The 23,413-nt window shown below is 39.4% G+C and overlaps 1 protein-coding gene across 2 annotated transcripts; it reads left to right on the top strand.

The window, feature by feature from the left end:
• The first annotated feature begins 1,847 nt into the window (after positions 1–1,847).
• On the top strand, positions 1,848–9,948 carry NXT2 (nuclear transport factor 2 like export factor 2). Of its 2 annotated transcripts, XM_037989016.2 has the most exons (5): positions 1,848–1,945; positions 2,137–2,221; positions 3,239–3,325; positions 6,698–6,842; positions 7,758–9,948. In XM_037989016.2, the coding sequence occupies exons 2-5, from the start codon at positions 2,207–2,209 to the stop codon at positions 7,937–7,939; spliced, it is 429 nt and encodes a 142-aa protein (XP_037844944.1). In that variant the 5' UTR covers positions 1,848–1,945; positions 2,137–2,206; the 3' UTR covers positions 7,940–9,948. The 2 variants fall into 2 exon arrangements, with proteins under 2 accessions (XP_037844944.1, XP_007990740.1); XM_007992549.3 differs by lacking the exons at positions 1,848–1,945; positions 2,137–2,221 and adding an exon at positions 2,366–2,469.
• The last annotated feature ends 13,465 nt before the right edge of the window (positions 9,949–23,413 follow it).

Genomic DNA, 23,413 nt, shown 5'->3' with positions numbered 1-23,413 from the left:
GGGAGAATAGCCTGGGAAAATAAATTCAGATCAGACCAAGGTAGGTATTTAAAGATTATGAGAGTTTGGAAGAAAATAGGCAATAGAGTTATCAAAGTTTGTGTGGGAGGAGAGAATGAGAGGGGGAATGAGAAGGGGAAAGGGAGAGAAGTTCGGGGGGAGAGAGGGAGGAGAGAACGAGACGGGGAAAGTGAGAGAAGTGTGGGGGAGAAAGGGAGGGAGAGAGCCAAAAAGAGAGAGGGAGAAAAAGGAAAAGAGTTAGCCGGACCTGGTGGCTCGTGCCTGTAGTCCCAGCTACTGTGCTCGGGAGGCTGAGGCAAGAGAATTGCTCGAACCCAGGCGGGGGAGGTTGGCAGTGAGCCAACTTCATGCCACGGCACTCCAGCCTGAGCCACAGAGCCAGACTCCGTCTCAAAAAAAAAAAAAAAAAAAAAAAAAAAAGGAAGAGGGAGAAGGGTAGAAGGATTGCTATAGGGAGTGGTCAGAACTAAGCAAGTTACTCAGTATTTCTTTGTAACTCATTGATGTTATGTTTATTGTCTAGCACTCTCATTACACTTTGAGCCTCATAAGAATACGAAACATGTCCATTTTATTCACCACTCTATATACAGAGCCTTGCACAATCCTTGGCACACAGTGACTACTTGATAAATATTTATTGAATGACTCATGATAAGGAGGAGAGGGAACAAAAAAAATAAAGATTCCGAGAATTCAAGATAGGCGACTGGGAGAATACAAAAGTTTGGAAGTGCAGAGGAAATAATGAGTTTAAATTTTGCATGTACAAGTTTAAGAAGCCTATAGTGCACTCGTGTTCATGTTTAGCAAAATTCATATGTGTAACTGGAGCTCAGATAAGGGATGCGGGCTTGGGATACGTTGTTAAGATTCCTTAGCATACGGGTAGCAATTTACATCACTGAAGAACGGAGGCTTTAAAAGGGGGGATGCACCGGAAGTGACGCCAGTCAGAGGTTAGGTTAGCGGAAAACGGAAGCGGAGTGGCCGAGAAGCAGCGTCCGTTAGCACTACCTTAAAAGGAAAAGAGCCAGATAAAGAGAAAGGTTAAAAGTATGAGAAAGTGCAGAAGCCACTGGTCTCAGGGAGACAGAGAAAGACACCAAAGAAGAAGTCACTATTATGAGGGACCACACACCAGCCACTCAAGGTAAAACTACAACATCTAATTAATTTGCCATTTAAATCAGAAGTCGTTGGTGGCTTTGGGATGAGAGGTTTTTAAGGGGTGTTGGGGAGCAAAGCCAGATTGCCGTGATAGTTATATTGCTTGAGTTTGAATCTCAACTAGTCTGTTACCGTAGGCAGATTCACTCCATCTTAGCTGTAAAATGAAGATGATAAAATAATAGCAGTTACCTCAGCATTGTTATAATAAGTGGATATATGTAAAACTGATTAGAAAAGCACCTTACATACAGTCAGCGCTTGACATTTTAGTTATTGTTAGAATACTTTGCAGAACAAATAGCCCTTAAAAGGTGGTGAATGGCACTGTGAACTTAATTTTTGTTGGTGTCTGCAAGACATTGTAAAATGCCAGAATGGGGAAACTAGATGAACTTTTCCTGTTGAATATGGCTAGGTTAAAATGAAACAGTAATTTTAGGCATACTGCCAAAACATAGTAATTCAGTGAGGGTGATCCTTCCAGAATGTTCCAGAATGCTAAATTGTTCACTATTCATGCACGCCTTTCCCCAAGCTCCGCCCATTTATCCTATAGGCTACGGAATAGGAGGTCTCGCATTTCTAATTGGTCTCCAGAGGACTTTGGCTCCGCCTCCTGGGGCAAAAAAAGTCCCTGTAATTGAACACTTTCATTTTTGCTTGTCCCCAGGCTTGTCGTTAGAAAACTAAGGGACTTTCCTTTTGAGTATCATGTTTACAAAAGCAAAGTGGTTTTTAAATTTTAAACTAAGTAAGTATCAAACAAGTAGATAAGGCGGATGGGAGGGATCTGCAGGAACTGAAGGGAGGTGGAACTTAAGGTTGGAACATCGGTTGGCTTTTAACGACGGACCGAGCTACTTCCGGGAGAGAATGGGAGGGTGGAAAATTCTGTGCGTTTGGCGGGTTTCGCTCTCTTCATAAGTATTGATCATTCCGCAGCTGTGGGGGCCGGACACGTGAGGAGGTAGTGACGCCGCCACTGCCGGAACACGCTGCTGCAGGCTCTCCGATGGCCATGTCTCTGGTGAGTGCTTGGGCTGTGGCAGGTCTGCTGGGCGCCGGACTCCAGTGGCTGATTGGAGGGACTCCGGGGCGGTCTGGTTGCTGCTCACGTGGATAGGCGACGAATCACGGCCCGGCTCTCTGTACTGCGGGGCGGGGCCCACGTTTTGCTGCCCGCCCTGCCGGCCCCAACCCCGCCTGTTTTGCGGTCGCTTTCTGGTCCCGGAAAGGACCCTGAGATACGAAATAGCGAGAGGCGGGAGTGTTGGGGTTTGTTGTTTATGGCTTGCGTTCTCTTTTTCTTGATTATCTTCCTCTCTAAAAATCACTTTCAGTCACCTGACAAAGAAACTGGCGATTCATTGTTCTTAATTCAGTAATAGACTGGGCCCCGTAAATGAATGAGAAGGAAGGTATTCCTTTATTCTCCGGCACGAACGACAACAGCGTTGCTTTCTTCGGTTTCACAGTTCTTATGCAAACAGCAGTGAATGTTCACGTAATGTGGGAAAGTTTCCTAAGTGGAGCTGCCAGTTTTTCAAGTAGTTGAACTACTTTGGGGTGTGTGTGTGTGTGTGTGTGTGTTCCGTTCAACAACTTTGGAGTTTGGCCCTAACATCTCACTTGGAAAAGAGAAAACACTTGCCTAGCTTATTCAGTGGCAGTTTTCGCCGCTCGCTCTCCTTTTCTAAGGGTCAGGTGGTGTCATTTTCATTGCCGTGAATGTTTGTAAAATATTGAAAGTCTAAAGTACTTAGTTGCCAAGAAAAGATTATAAATTTATATGTAGAGACTGAAAAAGACTCAGATTCATTGAGAAGATTATGTCCTAAAAACATGCACTTAAAATTAGTGAAAAATTATAAAATTGCAAACTTTAGAGTCCAGCCTTTAAAATGTCTGAATTTATATGAAAGAATGTGGACTATATATAGAACTACATGGTAGTTGAAATAAATCATCAGCTTCTGTCAGTGGTTTTGTGTTTGTGAGGGGCTGAAAAGGTTGGTAATCTATACTTCTGGAATTTTTCTTGTAGGATTTTAAAACTTATGTAGATCAGGCATGTAGAGCTGCTGAGGAGTTTGTCAATATTTACTATGAGACAATGGATAAAAGAAGACGGGTGAGTGTTATAAACTCTACTACTGTTTTTAGACTACTACTCGTTATTAAATACCAGGTCGTGTCTGGAGCCAGCGTTTCATCTGCCTTGCATAAGTGGTAACTGTGGACTTACCCTTTAAAAGCAAATTGCTCAGGGAAGGATTGGTATGGCATTCATGGGAACATGGGCTCTGGAATCATATCCCAGGTTTACCTTTACCTAGTTTTTTAACCTGGAGCAAGCTGTCATTTTCCCTTAACCTCATTTTCTTTTCAGGTTGGTAAGTATGAATTAATTAAAATACCGCACTTAACATTGGGCCCAGCATATATTCACTTAAATATATTTCCTTTTCTTAGTTCCATCAGTTAACCAATATGGTTAAGGTAGTATTAGTGCTAATGGAGGGGTCGGTCATTACTGGGAATATTTCCTGATTCGCCCCTTTTATTTCATATATTTATAGGTAATTTCTGATTATGGTTCAAAAGTATAGCTTACACCCACAAAAAGTATGCATGTAGCATGGATAATATTAAGTCCTCAGCAGATCGAGATTTCATCAGCTTTTTCATTGCAACTTATCCCTGCACTGTATCTTTTAAGTAATTATGTCAGTATGTAGTCAAGTGAGTCTTGCCTAGGTCTCTTACCAGCATAGAACTGTGCTTTGGAGAACTACTTCTATCCTGCAGCTGCAAAAGTTAATACCTTATCTCTAAAAACCTATTTTTTGTATAAAACCCATTTATTAAACATGGGATTTTATATATATATATATACACACTTTAAGTTCTGGGATACATGTGCAGAACGTGCAGGTTTGTTACATAGGTATACAGGTGCCATGGTGGTTTGCTGCACCCATCAACCCATCATCTACATTAGGTATTTCTCCTAATGCTATCCCTCCCCTAGCCCCCCACCCCCTGACAGGCCCCAGGTGTGTGTGATGCTTCCCTCCCTGTGTCCATGTGTTCTCATTGTTCAACTCCCACTTATGAGTGAAAACATGTGGTGTTTGGTTTTCTGTCTCTGTGTTAGTTTGCTGAGAATGATGGTTTCCATCTTTATCCATGTCCCTGCAAAGGACATGAACTCATCCCTTTTTTTATGGCCGCATAGTATTCCATGCTGTATATGTGCCACATTTTCTTTATTCAGTCTAACATTGATGGGCATTTGGGTTGGTTCCAAGTCTTTGCTGTTGTGAATAGTGCTGAAATAAACGTATGCGTGCATGTGTCTTTATAGTAGAACGATTTATAATCCTTTGGGTATATACCCAGAAGTGAGATTGCTGCGTCAAATGGTATTTCTGGTTCTAGATCCTTGAGGAATTGCCACACTGTCTTCCACAATGGTTAAACTAATTTACACTCTCACCAACAGTGTAAAAGCATTTCTATTTCTCCACATCCTCTTCAGCACCTGTTGTTTCCTGACTTTTTAATGATCACCATTCTAACTGGCCTGAGATGGTATCTCATTGTGGTTTCGATTTGCATTTCTCTAATGACAAGTGATGAGGCGCTTTTTTCATGCTTGTTGGCCACATAAATGTCTTCTTTTGAACAGTGTCTGTTCACATCCTTCACCCACTTTTTGATGGGGTTGTTTTTTTCTTGTAAATTTATTTAAGTTCCTGTAGATTCTGAATATTAGACCTTTGTCAAATGGATAGATTGCAAAATTTTTCTCCCATTCTGTAGGTTGCCTGTTCACTCTGATGATAGTTTATTTTGCTGTGCGGAAGCTCTTTAGTTTAATTAGATCCCATTTGTCTATTTTGGCTTTTGTTGCCATTACTTTTGGTGTTTCAGTCATGAACTCTTTGCCCATGCCTATGTCCTGAATGATATTGCCTAGGTTTTCTTGTAGAGTTTTATGGTTTGGGTGTTACGTCTTCTAAGTGTTTAATCCATCTTGAGTTAATCTTTGTATAAAGTATAAGGAAGGGGTCCAGTTTCAGTTTTCTGCATATGGCTAGCCAGTTTTCCCAACACCATTTATTAAATAGGGAATCCTTTCCCCATTGCTTGTTTTTGTCAGGTAAAAACCTATTTTTTAAGGCAAGAGATAAAAGAAGTTTCTTGTACTGATATTTGATGTCAGGGAAAAGGGATGTGACAATGGATATTTATTGTGCCTTGCCTTGAATGTGTATTGTACCTTATTGCTTTCAAAAAATAAAGTAGAAAAAAAAAAGACAACATAGTTTATTACCAGTGTCAAGGTATGTGTTGACTTTTTTTTTTTTTTTTTGAGATGGAGTCTCACTCTGTCGCCCAGGCTGGAGTGCAGTGGCATGATCTTAGCTTGCTGCAACCTCTGCCGCCCAGGTTCAAACGATTCTCCTGCCCCAGCCTCCCGAGTAGCTGAGATTACAGGCATCTGCGACCGTGCCCGGCTAATTTTTGTAGTTTTAGTGGAGATGGGGTTTCACCATCTTGACCAGGCTGGTCTTGAACTCCTTACCTCGTGATCCACGCACCTCAGCCTCCCAAAATGCTGGGATTACAGGCGCGAGCCACTGTGCCCGCCCGGCCTTTTAACCCAAATTACATTATAGAATTAAGCTGATAGTGTGTCTTGTGACCCCAGAGTTTTAACTGTTGAATTTCTGCCTCATTCGGGCCTTAACTTATTTGACTTATCAAAGTCTCTGCTTTAGCAAGTACTCATGATTCTTTTGAACTAAGTACACTAATAGAGTAGTACTATAGCCGAGCATGGTGTGACATGCCTGTAACCCTAGCTACTTGGGAGACTGAGGCAAGAGGATTTCTTGACCCCAAGAGTTTGAGACCAGCCTGAGGCAATAGAGTGGGACCCTGTCTCAAGGTTTTTAAAAAACAGAATAAATTTTAAGAAAACACAGACCTATTCTCTAAAAAGTGGAAGTAATGAACTAATTCTTTCTAACACATGCAAATATTAAATGTTTCATATATATAGCCACTAGCATTAAAGGTTAGAGGTAGGGCTTGATCAAAAACTTTGTTAATTCTCATAATTACAAAAGGAAGACACACTAAAACTGGCTTGGAGCTGCATATGCTTGGAATTTGTGATCATTTAATTCATTTGAATACAGAAAGCAGAACTTAATTGGGTGCAAGATTTTATTGTGTCTAAAGTGAAATGTGAAAAAATATATTTTACTGCCTAGTTTATAAAGAGTAAGATGATATTTATTTAAGGCCAAGATTATAAGACAGACGTTTTGTTCACATTGGTTTCCAGTGGAGATGGAGCTAGTGGAGTGGAGATGAAGGTAGAACTACAAAAAATGTTTATATACAATCTGTAATATTTTAATCCATTTCTATAAAATTTTTATCTAGAAGCAGAATTATTTCCCTTTTTAAAATTTGTCTTTCTTTTTAGGCACTAACCAGGCTGTATCTGGACAAGGCCACCTTAATATGGAATGGAAATGTTGTTTCAGGGCTGGATGCCCTAAATAATTTTTTTGACACATTGCCTTCTAGTGAGTTCCAGGTCAATATGTTAGATTGCCAACCAGTTCATGGTAAGATCATGATCTTTCAAGATGCTTCCTTTGTTTTCCGTTAGTAAGCACTGAGCTTTTACACCAAAAGCAGCGAGAAACTTTTAGTGGTAGAACTATTTACTTATTTAAGCAAGTTAAATATTACGAAAAATTTAACTGTCCAGTCAAACTTTGGTCTTCCTTCAGATTCTTTCCACTACTAGGTTTTGATGGATTGTGTGATTTTGGCTTATTAAAAGTTGTATGTAAAATTGAGATTAAATGTGACTTTTGTAAATAGAGGGGAAAGATTATCTGATTTCTCGAAATAGTTGCCTGCTGGACCCTGAAATGTCTCCAGAGTACAATTATACCGTATCTCTGATTAATGTGTTTCAGTATCTTACAATCTATTAATATTTCACAGAAATTTACTCTGTTATGTGAAAGGATGACTTTTGACAAGACAATTTGATTCCAGGTAGATGGATACAGTTGAATATAACCTCTAGGTGGGGTCCTAAGTGCCTTAAATTATAGTTTAGGGTGATTTTCTTTTCCTTTATAATTTCTGAAAAGAACAATAGTTTAAGAAGCAAAACATGAATAAGCTCTGTTAGAAAACTGAAATACTAATTCTGAAATATTTATATATATATATATATATATATATATATATATATGAAGGAAATGGTCCTATGCTAGATATAAGCCCCCCTCATTTTAAAACTAGAGTATCCCAAAGTTTTCTGGACTGAAAATAATTTTAATATCTTTGAATGAGTATTTAGTTTTCTGGATTTGGGTATGCATGCTTAACATTATGCTCAAGGGACAGAAAGTTTTTGAAAACATTTTTAAGCATTAGTCCATAAACAGTGGTATTTTAAGCCTAAAAATCTGCTTATTTAGAGATAGAAAATGACCTGTTCTCTTTTTTTAATGTGGGTAAAGAGCAAGCAACTCAGTCCCAAACTACAGTTCTTGTTGTGACCAGTGGAACTGTGAAGTTTGATGGAAACAAACAACATTACTTCAACCAGAACTTCCTGCTGACTGCTCAGTCCACTCCCAACAATACTGTGTGGAAGATTGCAAGTGATTGCTTCCGTTTTCAAGATTGGTCTAGTAGTTAAAGGGGCAAAAGTCCATTCTCATTTGGTCCATTAGTTCCAGCAACTGAAATTTATGTGAATTATTTTGATTGTAGAAGCACTAATAATATGTGCCGAAACTAAATTTCTTTAATATTTTCTATTCCTATCAGCACCTTTTCTAGCAGCTGCCAGTTTGGAGCATTGCCCTCTAAGAGCTTTAAAGCTATTTTTTTACATGCCTTATATACATTCCAATAATGACATTCTTACAGTAATATTAAGCACACGATCTTGGTACTAACATACTCACTGTGAACCCAGCCTATTGCAAAAATAAAATCCTTTTATAATATTATCTATGGGATGTCACCACAATATAATGCTCTGGGAAGAAGTGAAGTTTTTTGGTTATTAGGTTAATTTTGTAGTAAAACACATTGCCTGTTTTCAGTTAACACTGGTAATACCATTTTAATATATGACTTTTTCAAATCAGTTCAGTGAAAATAGTACAGATTTAGGTTTACATAACTACTCTGACATAGTGGAATTGCATATAGAGATGTTCAGTAGTCTTTTTTCATTTTAAGTGATTTTTTTTTTATTTTGACATGTTTTCTTATGAAGTAAATTAATCAACTAGAGAGGTGCAAAACATTCTCAGTTGATATCTGAGTATTGGGTGCATTTTGTGGCTTAAAAACAAAGCTTCCTAAAAAGATTTTTCTTGGCAGCTTCAGGTCTATACATTTAGGTAATGAGTGGTAGTACAACTAATAGCTTTAACAGGAGAATAGGGAATGAGAAATAGAAATCCAAGGCTGAAGCCAAAAGTAAGGAGGGTGGCCAAATGGTAAACTGTTGGTACTTGTTTTCTACCTCCTAAAACTGTAGCTTATTTTTAGGATTTAAATCACTAAGTTAATAAGTATCCTTGCCAAATGATCATGAGTGTCATTTTTGTTCTAAGACTAATATTTTTAGATCTTTTCACTTCACCTCATACTTATCATCAGTGTATATCTCCATTTATTCAAGAACTTACTGGGGTAAAATAACAGCAATAAACCTAACCTTTTAACAGGATCTAACATGAGAGTTGGAGTCAAAGCCATTGTTATCTTTTGGTGACACCCTTAAATTTTAAGTCTTCCATGTGAACTTTAGGCCCAAAGTTTCTTATGTATGACACATCCCCCAAATAAGTGATTTTTTCCCAGTGCTTTGTACTGTCAATTGCATTATCTTTAGTTATTTAAAGGTAGAATTATTTAATTTTGTGATTTGTTCTTCCATATGACATTGAGCAAATAGATCTGTTTTAAAATATGTTTCTGCTATGTGGCTAACTCATTGTCTTTTTAAAAAGAAAATGGAGAATAGCAAATCTTCATGATAATCCTCAAAAGAACAAAATGCTTAACTTTATCTCTCAATTTCTAAAGGTAAAAAACCTAGATTGGCTTTTGCTTAAACATTAAATATCTTTTCCATTTTTTAATGTTTATAAGCTAGATATGCCAGCTTTGTTTCTACGTGGCAACCAAAAACTGTTTCTTTTCACTTAATTATAAAACCAGTAATTCATTTACTCTTGCCCAAAACTATACACTGTATTTCTGTTATAGTAACAAAATAGCATTATGTAGAATTGTATGGAACTCAAATTTAAACCATGCTTCCTTGTGGTACTGATCGAAACTTACACATTTTGTTCTACTCATAGTGAGCTTATTCTTATTTTGGATTGATTTTCCAAAACCACAGCTTTAGCAACAACAATCAGAATGCCCAAATGCTGTCCTTTCCCTTATGGAGAATAATGTCAAGTAAAAGCTGCATATAACTAGCAATAACTACATTGAACGGTGCGCATTGTTCACGATTGTTGTGTGTTTTAAGACTTGTATATAAATTGCTTTTTCCAAACTCTGTATAACTTTTAAATGGCTGGAACTACTCTTATAAGGACTAGACTGTATTTTTGACATGCTCTTATTTTTGTAATTTGAAAAAATAAAATTTTGCCTTGTGACAGATTTTCTCAAGCTTGTTTTAAGGTCTTTTGATTTTTGTTCTTAGGTTTCAGAATGATTACTTGTTTCTTTACAATATAAGGTTTTTCAAATTTAGAAAAAAATTGCAGTAGTGTGTTGACAACAGTGGTTAACAACTTGGATCTTCTTTTTGTTCTTTCTGTAACCTGCCACATCTTTCCCATTTTCCTGCCAATTATTCACATTCCTGAGATCATCACTTGTTTGAGATACCTGTAGGTTATTGGCGAGAAGTTGGAAATCTTAACCTTGAGAAACCAACTAAAATACTATATTCAGTAGGCAGTGAAACCAAAATACAGTTGATTTCCAGAAAAAATGGTTCATTAACTTTAATTCTACATTAAAAATGTGTCAACACTACTGGGTAAATAACAAAATGAAGGCAGAAATAAAAGTGTTCTTTGAAACCAATGAGAACAAAGACACAACATACCAGAATCTCTGAGACACATTTAAAGCAGTGTGTAGAGGGAAATTTACAGCACTAAATGCCCACGAGAATAGGAAAGATCTAAAATCGACATCCTAACATCACAATTAAAAGAACTAGAGAAGCAAGAGCAAACACATTCAAAAGCTAGCAGAAGGCAAGAAATAACTAAGATCAGAGCAGAACTGAAGGAGATAGAGACACAAAAAAAAAAAACCTTCAAAAAATCAGTGAATCCAGGAGCTGATTTTTTGAACAGATCAACAAAATAGACCGCTAGCAAGACTGATAAAAAAGAAACCCCTGTGGGAGGGAATTAATTCAAAGAGAACTACAAACCACTGCTCAATGAAATAAAAGAGGACACAAACAAATGGAAGAACATTCCATGCTCATGGATAGGAAGAATCAATATCATGAAAATGGCCATACTACCCAAGGTAATTTATAGATTCAATGCCATCCCCATCAAGCTACCAATGACTTTCTTCACAGAATTGGAAAAAACTACTTAAGTTCATATGGAAAAAAAAAGAGCCCACATTGCCAAGACAATCCTAAGTCAAAAGAACAAAGCTGGAGGCATCATGCTATCTGACTTCAAACTATACTACAAGGCTACAATAACCAAAACAGCATGGTACTGGTACCAAAACAGACATGTAGACCAATGGAACAGAACAGAGCCCTCAGAAATAATACCACACATCTACAACCATCTGATCTTTGAGAAACCTGACAAAAACAAGAAATGGGGAAAGGATTCCCTATTCAATAAATGGTGCTGGGAAAACTGGCTAGCCATATGTAGAAAGCTGAAACTGGATCCCTTCCTTACACCTTATACAAAAATTATTACAAGATGGATTAAAGGCTTAAATGTTAGAACTAAAACCATAAAAACCCTAGAAGAAAACCTAGGCAATACCATTCAGGACATAGGCATGGGCAAGGACTTCATGTCTAAAACACCAAAAGCAGTGGCAGCAAAAGCCAAAATAAACAAATGGGATCTAATTAAACTAAAGAGCTTCTGCACAGCAAAAGAAACTACCATCAGAGTGAACAGGCAACCTACAGAATGGGAGAAAATTTTTGCAATCTACCCATCTGACAAAGAGCTAATATCCAAAATCTACAAAGAACTTAAATTTACAAGAAAAAACCCCATCAAAAAGTGGGTAAAGGATATGAACAGACACTTCTCAAAAGAAGACATTTATGCAGCCAGCAGACACACGAAAAGATGCTCATCATCACTGGCCATCAGAGAAATGCAAATCAAAACCACAGTGAGATACCATCTCACACCAGTTAGAATGGCGATCATTAAAAAGTCAGGGAACAACAGGTGCTGGAGAGGATGTGGAGAAATAGGAATGCTTTCACACTGTTGGTGAGAGTGTAAACTAGTCCAACTGTTGTGGAAGACAGTGTGGCAATTCCTCAAGGATCTAGAACTAGAAATACCATTTGACCCAGTGATCCCATTACTGGGTATATACCCAAAGGATTATAAATCATGCTGCTATGAAGACACGTGCACATGTATGTTTATTGGGACACTATTCACAATAGCAAAGACTTGGAACCAACCCAAATGTCCCTCAATGATAGACTGGATTAAGAAAATGTGGCCCATATACAGCATGGAATACTATGCAGCCATAAAAAGGGATGAGTTTATGTCCTTTGCAGGGACATGGATGCAGCTGGAAACCATCATTCTGAGCAAACTATTGCAAGGAACAAAAACCAAACACTGCATGTTCTCACTCATAGGTGGGAATTGAACAATGAGAACACATGGACACAGGGTGGGGAACATCACACACCAGGGCCTGTTGTGGAGTGGGTGGAGGGGGGAGGAATAGCATTAGGAGAAATACCTAATGTAAATGATGAGTTAATGGCTGCAGCACACCAACATGGCACATGTATACATATGTAACCTGCACATTCTGCACATGTACCCTATAATTTAAAGTATAATAAAAAAATTAAAAGTATATATCTATGTCAACAGACCTTTTTGGAGGGGAATGAGAAGAAGCAATAGGCAGCCAGGCATGGTGGCTCACGCCTGTATTCTTAACACTTTGTGAGGCTGAAGTGGGCGGATCACTTGAGCCCAGGAATTGGAGACCAGCCTGGGCAAAATAGCAATACCACTGTCTCTACAAAAGTAAGTTAGCAGGGCACAGTGGTATATGCCTATAGGCCCAGCTACTCAGGAAGCTATGTTGGGAGGATCACTTGAGCCCAGGAGCTCAAGGCTGCAGTGAGCCATGATTGCACAACTGCACTTCAGCATGGGCAACAGCAAGAGCTCATCTCCAATTTTAAAACAAAGTAATAACTCTTAAAATTAAATATCATATTTTATCTCTTCAAAGATGCATGTATTTTTCACATTTTAACATCCCTGCAATTGGTATAGATCTTAAATTGATGCCATATCATAGTTGAGTCTCATTTCCCCTTTCTCAGTGGTAAAGTAATGGTGAGTCTTACAAACAAAGGCATCTTAGGAGTTTTGCCTAGATAAAAATGGCTAGGAATCTACTTAGGTCTAAATTTGTAGGCGTTAGTGGAAGTAAAAGGCTGTAAGCTTACAAAAGTAATGATTCATGACTCAAATTCTGTCACCATGCCATTTGTATTTCATGAGTAGCCTGTATGGCTGTAAGAGCCACAGACTTCTCAGTGAATTTGAGTCATGGTAACATACTCATACTTTTTGGAAATCACCTAGTAATGTATAGTGTATCTATAAAGATAGTCCCAATAAGGTTCAAGGATAAGCACAGTGTTTGGAAAAGGAGCAGGAAGTCAAAAGCCAAGAAGGTATTGTGAATTCTTTTCTGAAATTTTGATGAACTCACTATTTGCCTGAAATTGGGCAGGAAATTTGGTAGAAGGGGATTCCATTTACGAATCTTTGTTGTAAGCGTGTGTTGTCCTTCCTGCCCTATGTGTGCTTTAACATAACCACACGTATTTAGGGGAAAATGGTAAGGCATTTTTGGCTTTTTGATTTTACGGTTAGCTCTGTATAATAAAATATTTCATCAAAACACTTGTTTCCATACTACTGTATTCTATTAATAAATGCTTACCTTTTGCCAAATGCAGCTTTCTTTACAAAGAGGTCTCGGTGACTCTCTGTCAGCTATGTAGGTCAGTCTAGCTTTCTAGGGAAGCAGTAAAAGGTAGAAAAGTGTATTGTTGGAATAATGTGTCAGATGGAGAGGTCTTAGGACACAACATAAATCTGGGATTGTGGTATATGTATTCTTTAGAGAGGTAGCTTTCAAAATTTTCATTATGATCCACAGTAAGAAGTATATTTTATATCACAACCCAGTATACGGATGCACAAATAAACCTATATATGTGGGGGTGTGCGTGTGTGTGTGTGTGTGTGTGTGTGTATAATGTCCAAAATAAAATGTTTACCACTTGTGGTGTGGTCCTTGCATTTTCTATTTCATTCTATCATTTTTTTAAATGCTGGTCATAAATTGCTCGATTGATTTTTTTACAACTTCCTAAGGGGTTGTACCATCAGTTTGAAAAACACAAAAATAGATCAAGCGTATTTTCACTATCACTTTTGAGTAGGGGTATAGGGCTGGCTTCCAATAGGTAGTGCCATATGTCAGTGATGTCACCCTGACTTAGAAGTGACCAAAACCTTCTTTCTTCTCTCAGGTTTTTCATATTTGTTGAGGGCCATGAAGGGCAGCAGTGTTTGCCTCCCATTCTTTGGTTTGCGTGAGAAGTTCAGAGCTAAGAAAGCAAATGTTTACATTAGTCTTTAGGCAGAGTCTGGGAATAGAATGAGCGGCAATGAAAAGGAGTTGAAACGGGAAACTGTGCTATTTCCGGTGTCCAAAGAAAGAAGTGAGAAGGCATTCTAGCAGAACCACTTTTGAACATGATCTGATATTATGTAAGCTGTATTTTGATAAATATTAAATAAATTTCATGTGTTTTTTTTCCTTTTCCTCTCTCCTTGAACACCCCAAACATCTACATATCAACTCCCCTTGTTTGACAAAGGCTGCGGTGGTCTCTAAGGTGTAATCCTGGTCCCAGACCCAAAGAAGACCTGTGTTCTAAGGCCGTTCTGCCCCTAATGTGTTTTGTGACTTTGCACAATTCACTTACTCTGGGCCTCTCTCTTCAGCTATTGAATGGAGATACTATTTGTCCTATCTGGTCCACCAAGTGGTTGTGAGAATCAAAAAAGGCAACAAATGAAAATATTTAAGTCCCACGTGCTACACAAATACAATGGTTATAGTTTTTGGCTTGATGATTGGTTTCCTCCCTTCCCAAAATTCTGGTTTTCTTTATGGGTAAAATTAATTGAGAGTGACTGTTTCCTGCAGCCAGACACTCATTCTAAACCTTGCCCCTGACTTTACAAGATAGTTGTTAATCCAGCTCCGCAAAAAAAGTCTAGATTAGAGCTATAGAGATGGTTATTTTACTGTTAAAAAAAAAAAAAAAAAAAAAAAAAAAAAAGTGATTCAGGGCCCTAAAGGAAATTTACAAATGTATTTTCAAGTAGTCTTTCTGTAACCAGAAAAACAAAATTGACTGTAACATTATTCATCCCAATTCTCTTGCTCAAGGGCAGGAAATTGGCAATAGATGCCTGCAACACTTAACCAAGCCCAGGTACCACAGTCTGACTTGGAGACCTGAGCTGCCTGAGGTGACCAACAAGCACTTTGTTTTCCTGACTCTTTTGTGTTGTTTCTGGAAGAGCTTCTGGAAATGATTTTTCTAATGTACTAATCTGTCCATCTGCGGTATCCAGGATTCCCAATGGTCTGGGCTCAATCTCAGACCTAATAATTAATTGGCTTTGGATATTGCTGAGGAGAAAAGACAAGCCTGGGAGAAGGGATGGAAGGAGTAATTAGCTGGGAGAAGGTGAAGGAGAAGGGTAGGTAGGGACAGTTGGGAAGACACTGCTTTCCAAACAATTGAAAATAAAAGGAGAGGAAGACAGGAGAGAGAAATTAGGAAAAACAGCCTCCCCAGACAGGTAATTTATAATAACTGGGAGGAAAATGAGAACTGCAGCCAAAAATATGTATACACTCACAAATCCCTAGAAGGCCAGTGGCAAAACTAGGAACTAGGAGACTTCCTACCTCCATGCCCCTTTCTCCCACCCTTCTTGGGCCCTATATTGCTATGCTCCCCAAGGCCTGCACTGTTGTAGACTCTAGACATAGCCTGCCCTCTTTTCAAATTCCTCAGGCCTCACCCTCTCCTTTCGAACTAAATCTGTTAACTCATTACTGTGGAGGCAATAGGCTTTTATCTTGGGGTTGCATTTTGGCTGGAAGTATCTGGAACAATACCATAACTGAAAGGAATATTTCATTAGTCTTGGTGTCAGAAGCGTTTGAACCAGAGCAACTCCATCTTGAGCAGTGGCTGGGTAAAATGAGGCTGAAACCTGCTGGGCTGCATTCCCAGGAGGTTAAAGCATTCTAAGTCACAGGATGAGATAGGAGGTCAGCACAAGATGCAGATCATAAAGACCTTACTGATAAAACAGTTTGCAGTAAAGAAGCCAGCCAAAACCCACCAAAATCAAGATGGCAACAAGAACAATCTCTGGTCCTCCTCACTGCTACACTTGCGGCATGGACAAATTCCATGGCAATGTCAGGAAGTTACCTTATATGGTCTAAAAAGGGGAGGCATGAATAATCTACCCATTGTTTAGCATAAAATTTAAAAATAACCATAAAAATGGGCAATCAACAGCCCTCAGGGCTGCTCTGCCTATGGAATAGCCATTCTATTCTTTTACTTTCCAAATAAACTTGCTTTCTCTCTGTGGACTCGCCTTGAATGCTTTATTGCATGAGATCCAATAACCCTCTTTTGGGGTCTGGATCTAGACCCCCTTTCTGGTAACATTGGTGCTTCACGCATATACTTTGTGTTTTAGGAACAGAAGGAGTTTGATTTGAGGATCAGAGGGACCTTTGGTGCCCTTCAGACTATACCTTGCAGAAAGCAAACTTCTATATATCATTTGTCATGAAACTATACATTAGCCCAACATATAGCCACCCAAATATTTCACCAATTTTGCATCATTTTGACTTTTGTTCGCTGGAATAAATGGCTTGCATCCCACTGCTGCTGTCTCACCTAGTCACTAGTGATCTGAGAACACCTCTAAACCCTGTTTCTGCCTCTTGCTTCTTATTAGCCTGCAGAGCCCCTTCAGCAGCAGCCTAAGAAAACTAGGAAGTATTGTGGTGTGGGATAATGGGGTTGGGCTCTGGAGTCAGACCTGGAGGTGAAATTCAGACCTGCCAGTTGCAGGCTGTGTGATCCTTTAGCAAGTTGCTAATCTGCCAGGGCCTCTGTTTGCTCATCTATAAAAGGGAGATGACCTCACAATAACCTTAGGAAATAGGTACTATTATCATTACCATTTTTCAAACGAGGAAATCGAGGCTCAGAGTCACTTGTCCAAGGTCACTAAGCGGCAGAATCAGGATTCAAAACTAGACCTTTCTTGTAAATTTGTTTGAGTTCTTTGTAGGTTCTGGATATTAGCCCTTTGTCAGATGAGTAGATTGCAAAAATTTTCTCCCATTCTGTAGGTTGCCTGCTCACTCTGATGGTAGTTTCTTTTGCTGTGCAGAAGCTCTTTAGTTTGATGAGATCCCATTTGTCAATTTTGGCTTTTGCTGCCGTTGCTTTTGGTGTTTTAGACATGAAGTCTTTGCCCATGCCTATGTCCTGAATGGTACTACCTAGGTTTTCCTCTAGGATTTTTATGGTATTAGGTCTAACATTTAAGTCTCTAATCCATCTTGAATTAATTTTCGTATAAGGAGTAAGGAAAGGATCCAGTTTCAGCTTTCTACTTATGGCTAGCCAGTTTTCCCAGCACCATTTATTAAATAGGGAATCCTTTCCCCATTTCTTGTTTCTCTCAGGTTTGTCAAAGATCAGATGGCTGTAGATGTGTGGTATTATTTCTGAGGACTCTGTTCTGTTCCATTGGTCTATATCTCTGTTTTGGTACCAGTACCATGCTGTTTTGGTTACTGTAGCCTTGTAGTATAGTTTGAAGTCAGGTAGCGTGATGCCTCCAGCTTTGTTCTTTTGACTTAGGATTGTCTTGGAGATGCGGGCTCTTTTTTGGTTCCATATGAACTTTAAAGCAGTTTTTTCCAATTCTGTGAAGAAGCTCATTGGTAGCTTGATGGGGATGGCATTGAATCTATAAATTACCTTGGGCAGTATGGCCATTTTCAACCCCATCCAAAAGTGGGCAAAGGATATGAACAGACATTTCTCAAAAGAAGACATTCATACAGCCAACAGACACATGAAAAAATGCTCATCATCACTGGCCATCAGAGAAATGCAAATCAAAACCACAATGAGATACCATCTCACACCAGTTAGAATGGCGATCATTAAAAAGTCAGGAAACAACAGGTGCTGGAGAGGATGTGGAGAAATAGGAACACTTTTACACTGTTGGTGGGATTGTAAACTAGTTCAACCATTATGGAAAACAGTATGGCGATTCCTCAAGGATCTAGAACTAGATGTACCATATGACCCAGCCATCCCATTACTGGGTATATACCCAAAGGATTATAAATTATGCTGCTATAAGGACACATGCACACGTATGTTTATTGCAGCACTATTCACAATAGCAAAGACTTGGAATCAACCCAAATGTCCATCAGTGACAGATTGGATTAAGAAAATGTGGCACATATACACCATGGAATACTATGCAGCCATAAAAAAGGATGAGTTTGTGTCCTTTGTAGGGACATGGATGCAGCTGGAAACCATCATTCTTAGCAAACTATCACAAGAACAGAAAACCAAACACTGCATGTTCTCACTCGTAGGTGGGAACTGTACAATGAGATCACTTGGACTCGGGAAGGGGAACATCACACACCGGGGCCTATCATGGGGAGGGGGGAGGGGGGAGGGATTGCATTGGGAGTTATACCTGATGTAAATGACGAGTTGATGGGTGCAGCACACCAACATGGCACAAGTATACATATGTAGCAAACCTGCACGTTGTGCACATGTACCCTACAACTTGAAGTTTAATAATAAATAAATTTAAAAAAAAAAAAAAAAAACTAGACCTTTTTGATTCTTAACCACTTGATATTAAAAGTACAGGCAGTTCACAAATGGTAGTGATTACTAAAATTGTTGTGTTGTACATGCTTAGAGCCAAAATCGAAGGAGATTTAGCTGCCCATACACCCAATGTATATATGTATGTTCACTCATCATATGTCTTGGCAGCATCTTATTTCCTTATTCCCCTGACTGGGTAAACATGGAAAAGAAGCATATTCAAACATATGTGTGTGTATGTATCTATATATAGTAACTGAAGGTGAAGCTTGGGCTAATATCTGGGGAAAAAATACAACAGCACGGGTGAGAGCTTCTCTCACCCCTGCTCCTTGTGGGGCAGAGTGAACTAGCCCAAGTTGCACACCCTGTCATAGAGGTGTCACAAGGTGACACCTTGCATTAATGCTGATCTGCTTATATACACCCATGCTGGCCTTTTCCTGGTGGTTAGAAAGAGTTAGACGTTGTGGCAGCTATGGACACTGCTCAATTCTCCCTTCAAGCAGGAACGTACCTTTCGTCTGTGAGCAGGGAAGTTAGCTGAGAACTTCTAGCTATAGCACATACAGGATTTGCACTATATTTGAACCAATGCCACGGTCTTCGAGGGCAGCCTGTAGTCAATGACTGAGCACAGTAAATGTACTCAAGTCTGGCCATTTCAGTCTAGTGTGGGGCTTCTCTCATGGGACATCTTCGCTGCACAACTCTCTCTCGGATTGGGTGAGACTTTGTCAGAGCCACATCACAGCTTGCCTAATTCTGCTTTTGTCCTTCTTTCCCTTCACAAGTGTCAGATATACATCAAGGTCTGAATGCTTTCCTGCCCAACACTGCCTCTTTTTTTATCTTTCACAGATATTAACTATCCCCCAATAAAGCTCTTTGACTCCTAACTCTATCTCAATATCCGCTTACTGCTAGAGAACAAGAACTGACCCATGGGTTTTCGTTGCCTGTCTTTTGCTGAATTGAAGCACTGATCAATATTGAGAGTGAGTGGAAAGTGAGAGCCTGGTGGCTTCTCAGGCAGCTATCCTACTAACCTGCTTGGCCGTTACCATGGAAACATACACAGGGAAGGGGGAAAAAAAAAAAAAAAAAAAAAAAAAAAACAGGAGACAGGGACTCATGGCAAAACCCCACAGCCAGCCTGTGGGAGAGGCTTCCCAGCCACTTGGACAGAAGGCTTGGAGTCACAGCCAGTTGCATTTGGCCTTTTAAGGGCTGGAGTTGAGGATGGAATGGAGAGACACTTAAGCTGCCCAGGCCTGAGATATGGTGGCAGGGAATAGAGGATAGAGGGGAATGCTGGGTAATAGGAGTATATGGCCCACATTGCACTATTAGTATTCACTAAGGGACCCCAGCTTCCTAGCATCTTCTCATCCTGGCAGCAAAATCCGCACTTAACCAACACTTTCCAAACAGAAGCCGACCTGCTAAAGATTTCTGTATACCCTGGCCTTCTGGCCCATCCTACCTCCCACTCTTGCCTTTGTGTGTCCTTGAATCATTGTTCCAGAACAGAGATTCTGAATCTGGTCTGGGGTCTATAGAACTGCTGGAACTTCCAGAGGGTGGTCTGTGATTCCCCCAAGGAAATTTTACAAATACTTATCTGGGAACAAGGGCCATAACTTTCATTGGAGATTAGGAACTTTGAGTTCAGGGAAAGTGAGTCCATTTTTATGCATTAAGTAGGCAGTACTGGCACACAGTAGGTGCCCAAAAAATTGTTGCATAAATGAATGCATGACTAGAGAGAAGAAAATCAAGGTAGAAAAAATTAATTTAAGTGAGATAAGACATAAAACACTTAACACAGTACCTGACTCATGGTACTTGACACATGGTCAGTCTTTTCAACAAAATTCTAGTACTCCAGGCTGACTAAACAGTAAGCTACTTAACCATTTTCTGTCATTGGATATACCAATTTTTCTCCATTTTTTCTTATACACTGAGACATTGAACATCTTTGTACACATATTTTTGCACACGTGAGAACATACCTAGAGGATAAAGTTCTAGAAGCGCCATTGCTGGATTAAAGGATAAGCACATTTTAAATCTTGATTAAAACCACCAAATTTCCCTCCAAAAAGGCTCTACCATTTCATACTCCCACAAAACATATATGAGTGCTCATTTACCCACACTGTGCTTATTAATTTTTAGGAAGTTGCCAAACTCATGAATGAAAAAACATTATTGTGTTTTAGTTTATATTTCTTTAATTTTTAGAAAATATAACTCCTAAATGTATGCTTCAGTTATGACCTCCAAACTTATACTGTAAATCAACTGCCTACTCAAATGCCTGACAACTCTAATTTAATTTAATCAAAATCCTAAATTGGAGGAATTTTTAAAAGGTAGAACTAAAATATGGACAACCATAACATTTAAGATAGGAGAACGTTAACATGTCCAAACTGACCTGATCTTATTCTCAAACCTGCTCAACCTATGCATTATCCAATCTCTGAAAATGGCAACTCCATTCTTCCGATTGCTCAGGCCAAAAACCTGGAACCATCCTGGACTCCACCCTTTCTGTCACATCCACAGATTCAGACACTTCTCACTACCTCCACCAATACCACCCTGGTTTAAACCACTATCATCTTTTGACTGCATTATTGTTCCAGCTTCCTACATGATCTTCCTGATCCCATGCTAACCGTCCCCAACCCCAGTCTATTCCAAGTATAACAGCAAGAGTGTTTCTTTAAAAAACACGATTCAGATCACAGCAATCCTCTGCTCAAAAACCCCCAATGCCTTTCCATCTCATTTTAAATAAAAGGTAAAGTATTTTCAGTGGCTTGCAAGGTCCCCACTGTCTGGCCTCTGCTGACTCTCTGGAACTCATCTTTCTCATGCTCACTCAACTCCAGCTGCTTGGCCTTTTTGCTGAATGTGGACCACTCTAGGAAAGACACCTACTTATGGCCTTTGCCCCTACTCACAAGGCTGTTCCACCAGATATCTTCCTTCATGCCTCATCCTCACACTTCAGTCCTTTTCTGCTCAAATGTCATATAATCAGAGATCCTCTCTACCTATCCTTGCTAAGGTAGCACACCCTTCAGCACTCTCTATCCCCCTACTTTTCTTATTTATTTTGTTATAACGCACTTTTCACCACTAGTATGTATCTTAATTTTTGCTATTTGTCTAAACCCACCAGAATGTAAATTCCAAGAAGGTGAGAATTTTGTATATATCATTCACGACAGAATCCTGAGCACCTATTACAGTGCTTGGCATGTAGTAGCTGCTCATTAAATACTTGTTGAAAAAATGAATGACCAAGATTAAGCATTAGTGAGGATGACCATTTGTAGTGCTTCGTCTGTGAACTGCCATTTCATGTCCTTTGCCTGTTTTTCCACCGAAGTTCTTTTTTATTTCTTACTGATTTTTGTAGGAGACCTTTAGAGAAAGTGGATTTGGTTTTTTTTTTGTTTTTTTTTTTTTGTTTTTGAGACGGAGTCTCGCTCTGTCACCTGGGCTGGAGTGCAGTGGCCGGATCTCAGCTCACTACAAGCTCCGCCTCCCGGGTTTACGCCATTCTCCTGCCTCAGCCTCCCGAGTAGCTGGGACTACAGGCGCCCGCCACCTCGCCCGGCTAGTTTTTTGTATTTTTTAGTAGAGACGGGGTTTCACCGTGTTAGCCAGGATGGTCTCGATCTCCTGACCTCGTGATCCGTCCGTCTCATCCTCCCAAAGTGCTGGGATTACAGGCTTGAGCCACCGCGCCTGGCGAGAAAGTGGATATTAATGCTTTGTTACCTGTTATAAATATTTTCTTTTTGTCACTTGCCTTTTTATTTTGTTTTTACTTTTGTCTGTTGTAATGATTAATTTTCTGTGTCAGTGTGACTAGGTTAAGGGATACCCAGATAGCTCGTAAAACATTGATCCTGGCTGTGTCTTTGAGGGTGTTTCTAGAAGATAGTAGCATTTGAGTCAGTAGATTCAGTAAAGAAGGTGCACCCTCACCCTCATCATCCAATCCATCGAGGGTCCAGAGAGAACAAACAAGTGGAGTAAGGGAAAATTCACTCTGTCTTCTTGAGCTGGAACATCTGTCTTCTCCTGCCCTTGGACATCAGAGCTTCTGGTTCTCAGGACTTTGGATTCAGCCTGAATCACACCACCATCTCTCCTGTTTCTCCAGCTTGCAGATGGCAGATCATGGAACTTCTCGGCTTCCATAATCATGTGAGCCAATTCCCATAATAAATTCCCTATTCTCTATTTCTATCTCTCTCTCTCTCTCTCTCTCTCTCTCTCTCTCTCTAGCTATCTATCTATATCCTATTATTCCTGTTTCTCTGGAGAACCCTAATATAGCTGTGCAGCTATTTTATGATTTTTATCTGTTCCAGCTTGGCTTTTTTTTTTTTTATTTATAACTTCTGGTGTTCATGGAAAGCTTAACACAATATTCCCTACCCCAAAGTTACAAATATTAGCTCTCATATTTTCAAGTACTTACATAGGTTTAGAGATATTTGTTTTCCTCAAGCTTTTATAAAATCTTAGATTTTTAAAAAAAAATCTTAGCTTTTTTTTTTTCATTAGATATATGCTGTCAAGCAGAACTCTAAGTTTATTTTGCACTTCTATCTTCTGCATCTGTATGCCTGTGACCCTTAGGAAAACATACGTGGGACCCACAGACATAACTGGGCAGCAAGCACTGAGTTCATCATTCCTATAATGGACCTTCCTATCAATTGGTGTGGTGGGAAAAAGTAAAATACCTTTGCCCACCACCACCCACTTCTGGAGCCAGATGAGAAACCAAGGGATTAGGGAGCAAAGGTA

The sequence above is a fragment of the Chlorocebus sabaeus genome, chromosome X, assembly GCF_047675955.1.
Source record: "Chlorocebus sabaeus isolate Y175 chromosome X, mChlSab1.0.hap1, whole genome shotgun sequence".
NCBI lineage: Eukaryota > Metazoa > Chordata > Mammalia > Primates > Cercopithecidae > Chlorocebus > Chlorocebus sabaeus.
Note: the sequence above shows the minus strand (reverse complement) of the source record. Positions and strands in the feature narration are given on the sequence as shown.

What these genes read in the sequence shown, in the direction of transcription:
- NXT2 (XM_037989016.2), top strand. An exon ending in CAATGGATAAAAGAAGACGG is followed by an intron (nt 3,326 to 6,697) that starts GTGAGTGTTATA and finishes CTTTCTTTTTAG; the next exon opens with GCACTAACCAGGCTGTATCT. An exon ending in AGATTGCCAACCAGTTCATG is followed by an intron (nt 6,843 to 7,757) that starts GTAAGATCATGA and finishes ATGTGGGTAAAG; the next exon opens with AGCAAGCAACTCAGTCCCAA.